The sequence below is a fragment of the Anastrepha ludens genome, chromosome 5 (assembly GCF_028408465.1).
Source record: "Anastrepha ludens isolate Willacy chromosome 5, idAnaLude1.1, whole genome shotgun sequence".
In the NCBI taxonomy this organism is placed as follows: Eukaryota; Metazoa; Arthropoda; class Insecta; order Diptera; family Tephritidae; genus Anastrepha; species Anastrepha ludens.
Genome location: NC_071501.1, coordinates 127980196 through 127991161, shown reverse-complemented (window position 1 = coordinate 127991161; position 10966 = coordinate 127980196). Strand labels below are relative to the sequence as shown.

Genomic DNA, 10966 nt, shown 5'->3' with positions numbered 1-10966 from the left:
CAATTAGACGTTGTTCAGAGCAAGGATGATAGATTACAAGATTTGGCTAACCGAAGAAAAATTTTGTGCGTAACTTCGGCTGCCACGTAATAGGGGACTTTGCAGCAGAATTCGATCATTTTCTGCTGGAACCTCCATTTTAATTGTATTTCTTCCTCAGCATAGGGAAGCATTACTTCTTTTAAAGTCTCCGTATACATAGAGCGATAATATTTCTTGTCATAAGTATTTATTGAGTTACCCGTAGGCATTGTTCTACAGTACTAAATCCTAAAATACTTGGAAAAATTATTCACAACTACTCACATGCAATTTTCAGTACCGTTAGTAAGATAATTTAACTAACAAAGAATAAACCCGGACTGCCATTAAACAGACAAAAATTGGGTGTGCAATTTTGGGTACTATGGATATTTTATATCTTAGTTTTTTATATTTAATATTATTCAATAACTTTGGATATGTTTCAAGATTACCGAATTAATAAGAAAAACATGGTACAAACATTTTATATTTCACATGGTTTGTAATGGCTTGTAAATCTCAGAAATCACGATATTACCAAGCCATTAACTGAATGTTCACAAATATGCAATTTCTCTTCCTTTTGTTTTGTATTGGAAAAGAAACTAACGTCAGACTTGTCAAAATCACGAAAAATAAAATAATTCAAAACGTTGTTGTTGTTCTAGCGCTACCACCTTTAGTAAATTCGCTTTTACTTATGGCCTAACATTTAACGATAATTTTCCCTTCAGCAAGTTATCGATTCTTATTGATTTTTGTTTATTGTGCACGGTTAAAATATTAACCCTTGTTACATATACTCGGAATGAACACAACCCTGTTTTTGCTTTGACTTATTCCTCACTATTTCAATCTGCTATTTGTTTTCTCAAAATATGAGCTTCGCTTTGCGGCGTTGGGAAAAATTTTTTGTGGGTGAAGAATTGCGAATGTGATTAAAGGAAACAGTATTGCAAAATTTTTAATACGTAGGTTTACGGTTATAAATGCAATTAAAATAAAGCTATATAAGCGATAAAAAATTGAAGATATTCAATTAGAAATACAGAATTTCTGTGAGTTGTAATTTCTGTAAGGAGCACATCATTGACAGTCCAGAGATTGTGAAAAGGAATGTCAAGGCAATAAAAATTAAAATTACTTTTTTGTTCAACAAAGGCGCGGTGGAAAAAGCGCAGTGTTTAATTTCCTGTGCGTTTATGTGTAAATGTTAATTTCGGTGGTAATTATAATTGCGCTTATAAGGAGTTCTTTACAGCGGTTGCGAAGGCGTGGCAGTCTGAATTCAGATTTTGCAATAACTGGACGGATCAGTGAAATTAAAATGAGCGTGAATTACATGGGGCAGCAACAACAAACTGATGTTGACAATGTGGGTTCGTCTATGCTAACTAGTGATGCTCTAAATGGCATTGGTGCAGTTTCCAGAGGCAGTATCATGTAAAGATACAAATAACTCGAAAGGAGTCAGATCAATATAAATAAATTGTCCATATTTCTATTATTTCCTCTTCAGTACTTTTAAACCTGACGACAACCAATGCACTCATGAAATCACAAATAATAATGTGAAAGTTATTTGCAGCCCCGGCACTCATGATCATGGATCTTCAAAAGTGAAATTAAAGAACATTGTGGATTACAAATGGGAGTTAAAAAACTATCCTGGTCATTTAATTGCTGTGCACATGGATGGAAAACACATTGCCTATGTCATTAACGGTATAAAATCAGTGGATTATTCATTAATTTGTAATATAAATTTTATATCTTGTAAATATCACAGTTAATAACAAACTATCGCGTGTTGAGGGTATGGTTCGTGTTGTTAAAGCTCAGACGGGACTTCGTGCTTTAATCAAGGGGATGTCGGGGGAAGTTCTCGATCTACAATTTGCACATATTGAAAAGGAGCGTATACTGGGTTCAATTGATATGAATTCTCTTTACATACATAAAATAGATCTTGTTGGTAACAACTTGCTATGCAATCTTATTGTGAAAATAGAAGATCCGTTGTCAAATTATTCTCCCAAATATGACAAGATATCTTGGTGTCCTTTTATTGATGTCCCCGGTGAGGATGATGAAGATAGCGAATTAATTGCGTGGGCGAGAGGTTCAATGTTACAATGTTTCAATATAAACGTTATCGTAACTGAATATGGAGTGAGTGAATATATATACAAACGTATAGCCACATAATTTACGATCTACAATTGTTAAACATTTTTAGGCGGGTGTTATACATCCGAATGATATTTCGACAGGCTATTTAAAAGTCTACGATGAACTGTGCACCATAAGCTGGGTAGCTTTATCTCCCGATGGTTCTACTTTGGGTGTCGGCAGTACTGACGGTGTTATACGTTTTTATCAAGTTTACATGCATGACAAGGAACCTCGGTGTTTACATCAATGGAATCCACATAATGGAAAACCTATATCCTCTTTCTTTTTTCTAGACAATTTAACAAAAAATGTATCTGAGTAAGTAATAATTGAAATTCAGGTTTATCTTAAGCTGTGTAAATTATTAATACCTGAAATAAGAAAATAATAGAGGTTTAAGACAGAAGCGACTTGAAGAAAAATCAATACAGCTATTGTTGTTGTAGCAGCATAAACATTCCCCATACTTACATGCGGGGAATGCTGCTGGAGTGACAGTCCCTGCCCGGATATAATTCCGGGTCGTTTCGGTAACGTAGAACCGACTGTCGTGGAAACGTACAATACATCTATTCTTTTCTATTGCCTTAAACTCAATTAAATATCTAGTGATAGGTTCAACATCAACTGAAAATATTGAATACGGCCTAAGATTTTTTGCAGATACATAAAGCAGATCAATTCCAACAATAAATGTTAGTGTTCAGATGAATTATTCTTCCACTTTGATAAATGTGGAATGAATGAATTATGATGAATTATTCTTCCACTCCAACAAATGCTACTGTTAAGAGTCTGCAATTTTATAAGTTTGCATCTTGAAGTATAAGGTTTATATATAATTGAGTTAAAGGAATATAAAAAAATGCTGTATTGATTTTTCTTCAAGCCGCTTCTGTCTTAAAAATCTATTATTTTCTTATTTCAGGTACGAATAAATTTTACTTATTAAGTTTTTATGATTTTTTTGTTTTTGTTTTTGTATATATTGTAGCTAGTTAGTAAGAACTTCGCGACTTGTGCTTGAATATTAAAAAGTTTTTTCATTTAAAGTTTACGAGATGCAGTGGTCTTTACAACGCTCATACCATTGCTAATAGGGTTCTTCAAAACTTCTTGGAGATTATTGATCTGAGGGTTATATTTGACGCTAAATTTACTTTTAATGATCATAAAAATTTTATTAATTCGAAGTCGTTATCTGCTTTCGAGTTTTTCTGAGTTTTTCGTTCCATATACATTTAAGTAACTATTTACGGTTCTCGTTCGTTCTCACTTAGAATAAGCAGTTATCATTTTAGATCATTTTATAAACTTCGAGTGTGACTCATACTTTATTTGATAGTTTTCATTGGTAAATTAAGATATTTTCACAACATATTCGTGTTATTCTGCAAACACCGAGTGTTTTGTTAATATAGTTCATAATCTACCTCGTTTTATCTAAACTCGAGAGCCGCCAGAAATATGGCCAACTTGAATTGGCCACTACACGAAATTCAAATTCGTCGAGCAGTGGCGAAATTGATACATCAGTACTAGAAAGAACTTTATTTGGTGTTATAATTTCAAGTTGTTTAATGTATTTTTAGTTGACATCGAATCTTATTTTCATTTAGCGTAAGAGTACTTTGGAAATTTTCACCGCCCGAGAGCCTATTTGTTAATGGGCACACACTTAACCTATTCGCTTTGCATACAATTGGGATAATTTAATATGAACAGTTTTAAAGTTAACTTCAAAAATTAAAAGATATATGGAAGCCGCACAATTATGAGAGCCTCAATTACATGAAATAAAAGGGTGAGAAAAACCCAATCAAAGCAAAATGGACCAAATCTTTAGGTCGCTAGCCGGTAGCATTTGGGGCAAAGACAAAGAAACGTTGCTGGTGGAGGTAGGGATACGCAGTGTACCAAGCTCCAGACCTATTGAAATACAGCAATCAACAGATTAACATATATAAATAGCACATACATCTAATCTGCAAAACAAAAAAATTATAATTTTCTGATTTGAAAATGAAAATACATATTTCAAAACGTTTTGTTTTTGTATAAGTAAGAAACATATATATATATATATATATAATAGGACTATGAATAAGTTCGTGCGGTTTTTTTTCGAAATTTGAAACTTTATTGACGTAAAATGGTTACAAATTTAATATTCAAAATATTGTCCATCGCTTCTACTACTTTTTCCCATCTTTCTGGCAATTCACGGATTCCCTTTGTGAAAAATTCGGTCGGTTTTGCCGCAATCCACGAATCGATCCATTTTTTGACTTCATCGTAATTACGGAAGTGCTGGTCAGCCAGGCCATGTTGCATCGATCGGAAGAGATAGTAATCGGATGGCGCAAGGTCTGGACTATACGGCGGGTGGGGTAGGACATCCCATTTGAGCGTTTCTAAGTATGTTTTGACCACTTGTGCAACATGTGGCCGAGCATTGTCATGTTGCAAAATAACTTTGTCGTGTCTATCGGCGTATTGCGGCCGTTTTTCTCGCAGTGCTCGGCTCAAACGCATCAATTGTCGTCGGTAGACATCCCCCGTAATCGTTTCATTCGGTTTCAGTAGCTCATAATACACAACACCCAGCTGGTCCCACCAGATACACAGCATAACCTTCAGGCCATGAATATTCTGCGCCGACGTCGATGTTGAAGCATGGCCAGGGTATCCATACGTTGCCCGACGTTTTGGATTGTCGTAATGGACCCACTTTTCATCGCCAGTCACAATTCGATGCAAAAAACCCTTTCTTTTGTGCCGTTGAAGCAGTTGTTCGCATGCCATAAAACGGTGTTCAACGTCTCTTGGCTTCAATTCATACGGCACCCAATGGCCTACCTTTCGGATCATTCCCATGGCTTTTAAACGTTTGGAAATGGTTGATTGATCAACTCCCAAAGTTTTTGCAACCTCTTCTTGCGTTTGAGCCGGATCTTGATCGAGCAATTCCTCCAATTCGGTATCCATGAACTTTGGCGGCGCACCCTCGCGTTCTTCGTCTTCCAAGCCAAAATCACCACTTTTAAAGCGTGCAAACCACTTCTGGCACGTTCGCTCAGATAGAGCATGCTCACCATAAACTTCCACCAAGATACGATGACTTTCGGCTGCTTTTTTCTTCATATTAAAATAATGAAGAAGAATTCCCCGCAAAAACACATTATTTGGCACGAAATTCGACATTTTCAAGTGTGGTAAAAATATTGTTGTTTACGCTTCAAATAAAAAACTTATACTGACGTTTGTGCCTTACGACAGTAGCTTTCCAATGAATGTTTGGAAATGTGGATCGATGGAATAATAATCAAGTTACGCCATCTGTTGTAAAACCGAAACGAACTTATTCATAGTCCTATTATAATTGGCGCTTACACCCTTTTTGGGTGTTTGGCCGAGCTCCTTCTCCTATTTGTGGTGTTCGTCTTGATGTTGTTTCACAAATGGAGGAACCTACAGTTTCAAGCCGACTCCGAACGGCAGATATTTTTATGAGAAGCTTTTTCATGGCAGAAATACACTCGGAGGTTTGCCATTGCCTGCCGAGGGGCGACTGCTATTAGAAAACTTAATTTTGGTGTTTCACCGAGATTCGAACTTACGTTCTCTCTGTGAATTCCGAAAGGTAGTCACTCACCAACCCATTCGGCTACGGTGGCCGCCCTATATATGTATATATAATTGGCGTGTACTCCCTTTTTGGGTGTTTGGCCGCCGAGCACCTCCTCCTATTTTGTGGTGTGCGTCTTGATGTTGTTCCACAAATGGAGGGACCTACAGTTTCAAGCCGACTCCGAACGGCAGATATTTTTATAAGGAGCTTTTTCATGGCAGAAATACACTCGGAGGTTTGCCATTGCCTGTCGAGGGGCGACCGCTATTAGAAAAAACTTTTTCTAAATTTTGGTGTTTCACCGGATCCGAACCTACGTTCTCTCTGTGAATTCCGGATGGGAGTCACGAACATTCTGAACCGAATTTGGCTATGAACAACGATTTTCAACACATTCTTATCTCAGAGCCACTTTACAAGTCCGTTTTGAGTGAAAATATTTCTTTTATAATAAAATGCACTTAAATAAAAAAAATGTCACCTGCTCTGATAATCATATCCTACTCTTTGCAGAACTTATTGGAAATATGCTATCACCGGCGCCACTAATAATACTGAATTCAAAGTATGGGACTGCAGTACTTGGGAATGCCTGCAATCACTCTGCATTACGACAGCAACAGAAGAAAAAAAACCGCTGCGTTTTATTGCTGAAATCGATCGAACATCCTCGTATTTCGTTATATCAAGTTTAGATACACGCACATGCTATATCATGCAAATTGTAAATAACAGCAACAATACATCACTAACGAAAGGTTCTGATAATGAGAGTAACAACAATTTGGCGAATATCAGCATTAGTAGCAATAGTAGTATTGGCAGTTTCAAGTCTCTTTCGAAAAATTCACCTTCGCTCGTATATATAAAAAGCATTTCAGAGTTCCCACTTAGCTCCGGGATTCTATCATTTTCAATTGTCGATGCTGCAGTGCGGCGTTATAAATGTGGCAACGATAATTATCTATGCGATGAGTTTGATGACTATGATGAGGAAACTAATTCCACATACTGCGTAGTGGTGCGAATGTTTATTGTGCAATCGAAGAGTATGCAGGAGTGCCGCATACTATATCAACCATCTGTTACGGAAAATACGGACGTGCGAAGCACATTGTCTGATGAGAGCGGAGAAGTAATTGCTTCTAAAGATTCATCCTTACTAGATAGCGTAGTAAGCTGCATTGGAAGTGGTGGGAGTGATATTATCAAGGGTGGTGTTATTGGAATTGCAAACAGTTTGAACTCGAATAAATTATCACATTCACATATTAAATCGGAAGACGTAAATGAGGAACGCGTAAAACAAGAAAAAAACAGTAAAACCAATTCTTTGGAATCATTACTCGGTATTGCGACGGCCCCATCTGTTAGTGTCGCTAATCAAATGACCGTGCAAACAGCAACCATTTCTTCTTCAGTTGTCACAGTGGCAGCTACGGCATCCGCTATACCAGCAGCGGTGTCCGCTGAACTAAATGATGTTCGATCGCGCACTGCTTCTCCCCAAACAAGCAATAAAAGCTTCACACAAGTAAATCTTATGACACCGGATGCATTTAGCTCCACATTAAGTGGTAAGATATTTAGTTTTTTTATAAAGTTTTGTAACTCTTCTTAATACTAAGGGCTGTACAGTTTAAACAGTTTTAATTTAATTGCAGATAAAAACACGAATGATTGTGTCAGTTCAGAAGTGTTAAACACAATTTTAATGTTAGCCAGTGTAGCGGGACAAACATCGGCACCAAAAACAGAAACTATAAATATTTTGAATTTGGTAAATAATAAAATAATTGAAGATCAAGAACATCAAAAATTGCAATTGAAACAGTCTTTAGACCCGCAGAAGAAATTTATCGGTAATTCGAATTATTTTCTTGAGAAATATATGCATGTACACATATTTGAACCCTGGAATTTCCAATTTGGTAGCTATTGAAAACAATGTCGGCCGTAATTTGGACAATCTGGCTAGTGGTGGATCAAGCCCCAGTCGGGAAGTACAGGAAATCATGTCACTACAAGAGCATGACAGTGGCGATGATGAGTTACTCGACAAAACTGCTACTAATATCAAGGTGAAGGTGGATAATCCACCAGCAGCCCAAATGGATGATCAAGGTTTAAATTCAATGATACATTTTGGGTTCAAAGTGCTGTAATAACTATTTCTTGTAAGTAGGATTGGATGTGTCTGCTTCCACATGCCATTCAACCAGCAGCATCCCGAATTGGCCAAAAGTCCCGGAGATGCACAAATCTGCTACCAAACATTCAACTGAGCTTCAGAATGCGGCAAATTTAATTTCGCAAGCAGTAAGCGCTTCTTCGGGGAATAATCTCAATAACAGTCATGTTGCTCCAAATCTTATAAGTACTAACAGCAGCAGTAATGGGAATCTTCAAGGTATGGGAGGTGGCAGCAACACGGAATTCTCGGAATTAAATGGGAAAATAAGTCAATTAATTGGTAGGTTTTAATAACTAACTCGTTTTCATGGTCTAAATATCAATTGTTTGCTTAATAGACCTAGTAAAGGCGCAATCAATGCAAATTAACAATCTTCAAGCAGAAGTGGCCAGTATGAAGAAAGCAAATCCAATGGCATCTACAAAGAGTATGTCTGAATTCTCATTTAAATTAGAAATGCAGTTGTCAAAGCTGATGGAACAGTATCTTAAACGTTACGAAAATGAGCACAAGAAGAAATTAGCAGCTTTTATGGCCGGACGGTATTTCGAATCAATTAATTAAAACCCAAACTTTATTCCAATAATATTATTTTCATCAATAGGGATCAGCAAAATAGAGAATTACGGGAAAGTTTAATTCAAATTCTGAATCAATATATTTTAACACATCTTGGGGAAGTCGTATCCAAGGTGATAAATATGGAAATTCAGCGTCAATTAGCACCAATGCTGTCAGCAAAAATTGAACACTTGCAACAACAAATACAATTAGATGTCGCTCAGAAACTAACAGCTTTTGACCTTATGCTTAAGGAAAATATTTCACAAGTTTGCAAGAGCAAGGTATATCACAGTAGAATACTTCGATTTGCAAATACTTTACATCTAAATTTGCTTCTAGAACATAATTGAGACTTTTGGAAAATCCGTTTTGGTTGGGGTTCAAGGTAGTCTGCAGGCAGCATTTATTGAATCGATGTCTAGCACTTTGATACCGGCTTACGAGAAGTCATCACAAAATATGTTTAAACAACTACATGACGCTTTTTCTGTTGGAATCAAAGAATGTATGTAGGATATATTTTAAATATCGTTATAATGATTTTTTAATATGTTAAATGTATTGTTTCATTTGAAACAGTTATGGAACAGTTCGATAATTATCTGCAACATTTGCAACCTATGCAAGACTCCACAGAAGAGGTTCTTAATAAGTTCTCCGGCTTTCGTCAACATTTGGACTCTATACTAATTAAGCATCGGAACTCGGTGACAGAAACAATGCTTGAGACACGTAAAGACGTGAAAAGCCTAGAGATTCTACTTTCGCGACAAATTCAAGAAACTCTTCGCACTGAGGTAACTGATTTGATTCAGTGACAATGTAAGAATATAACATACGTTTACGATCTTTAAAGATGCGAAGATGTTTTGAGAATCAAACTGTTGCGTTACGCTCCCAAACCAACACTCCGGCTCCCATGTTTGACATGAAAGACACTATAAAATTACTACTCCATCAAAACCAAATCAACAAAGCATTTCATCAGGCTTTGTTGGCTAATGATTTAAATTTGGTGGAGTTTACCTTAAAGAATGCCGACCATGCTACGGTCTTCACACCCGATTGCTGCTTGGAGCAGAAAGTGTTATTATCGTTGATTCAACAAATCTCGGCCGATATGAGTAATCACAATGAAGTAAAACAAAAGTAGGTTTAAACTTTTTTGTTACAGATTTAAAAGAAATTATTTGCTGTTTTTAAATTATTAAGCTACTTAGCCGATGCTCTACTAGCTATTAACCCGATGGATCCCATTACGCGTGAACATGCACCAAAAGTACTGCAAGAACTATTTCGTAATTGCAAAATGTTTTTGGTAAACCATTCCAAAAGCCCGCAGTGTAGCAATGTGCGTATGTTAATGAAGGCCGTTCAAGCATATATGGACCAATTTTAATATATGACTGCTGGTTGTTATACTTCAATATTATCGGCCATGTGTGCTCAGCCAACGCCAACAGCTCAAAGACTGGTATTTTCGACACCAGCTGCACCCAGCGCAGCTGTACATAGTATATCCGTTAAATCACGAAAGCGTTAATTTATTGATGAGAAGTCGTAAAAAATATTTAAATCAGCAGGGCAGTAATTGAAATACAATTTCACTGACTCTTCTCATATGAAAGAAAGTAATTAATAAATTTGCAGACCGTCAAGAAAATGAATAAACCGATTAAAAGAAATAAATAAAATATGAAAATTTAAATATCTTTTGTAGAATGATGTATTTTTGTAAATCCGAGAGAATTAAAGTTGTTTTAATTATCAAGTAGTAATTCTATGAGGAAGTATGTATTTTTATGTATATTTTTTAAAGCTATAGTATAACAATTAATTATTTTAATTTTGATCCTTGAACTACGAATGAAATAAGTGACTAGAAATGGAAATTAATAGATGTTTGCATTTACGATTTTTTTGTGAATTCTGTTTCTTTGTAGAAAATATAGTGATAATGATTTATATGGTACCAAACATTTGCTTGCCTAAATATGACCTTCAATAAAACTCATTTCCAATTAATAACATCTATTTTTAAAAGTAATTTGGCAATAGCCTTGACAATCCCTTTATTTCCTACAAGTAAATAGTTTATTGTTAATACAGACTGTGTTATCTTATTAAAAACCTTTAATTCTAAATATTTCATTTTAGGAAATAATATACTTATAAAAAAACTGGCGCTTACACTCTTTTTGAGTGTTTGGACGAGCTGCTCCTATTTGCGGCGTGCGTCCTGATGTTGTTCCACAAATAGAGGGACTTACGCGTTTTATGCCGATTTCGAACGGCAAATGGTTTTTATGAGAAGCTTTTTCATGTCAGAAATACACTCTGAGGTTTGCCATTCCCTGCCGAGGGGAATAACTATCGGA

At 36.0% G+C, this 10966-nt stretch overlaps 1 protein-coding gene across 3 annotated transcripts; it reads left to right on the top strand.

The window, feature by feature from the left end:
- The first annotated feature begins 902 nt into the window (after positions 1-902).
- LOC128865081 (enhancer of mRNA-decapping protein 4 homolog) lies at positions 903-10327 on the top strand. Of its 3 annotated transcripts, none has more exons than XM_054105030.1 (15): positions 903-1230; positions 1286-1467; positions 1544-1749; positions 1814-2196; positions 2264-2517; positions 6344-7407; positions 7495-7692; positions 7766-7954; positions 8016-8303; positions 8362-8566; positions 8629-8869; positions 8928-9093; positions 9168-9385; positions 9445-9737; positions 9801-10327. In XM_054105030.1, the coding sequence occupies exons 2-15, from the start codon at positions 1352-1354 to the stop codon at positions 9985-9987; spliced, it is 4008 nt and encodes a 1335-aa protein (XP_053961005.1). In that variant the 5' UTR covers positions 903-1230; positions 1286-1351; the 3' UTR covers positions 9988-10327. The 3 variants fall into 3 exon arrangements, with proteins under 3 accessions (XP_053961005.1, XP_053961004.1, XP_053961006.1); XM_054105031.1 differs by having other exon boundaries at positions 912-995; XM_054105029.1 differs by having other exon boundaries at positions 903-1467.
- The last annotated feature ends 639 nt before the right edge of the window (positions 10328-10966 follow it).

What these genes read in the sequence shown, in the direction of transcription:
- LOC128865081 (XM_054105029.1), top strand. Translation starts at nt 1,235, where the DNA reads ATGTTAATTTCGGTGGTAATTATAATTGCGCTTATAAGGAGTTCTTTA. An exon ending in GTTTCCAGAGGCAGTATCAT is followed by an intron (nt 1,468 to 1,543) that starts GTAAAGATACAA and finishes TTTCCTCTTCAG; the next exon opens with TACTTTTAAACCTGACGACA. An exon ending in AAGAAACTCTTCGCACTGAG is followed by an intron (nt 9,386 to 9,444) that starts GTAACTGATTTG and finishes CGATCTTTAAAG; the next exon opens with ATGCGAAGATGTTTTGAGAA.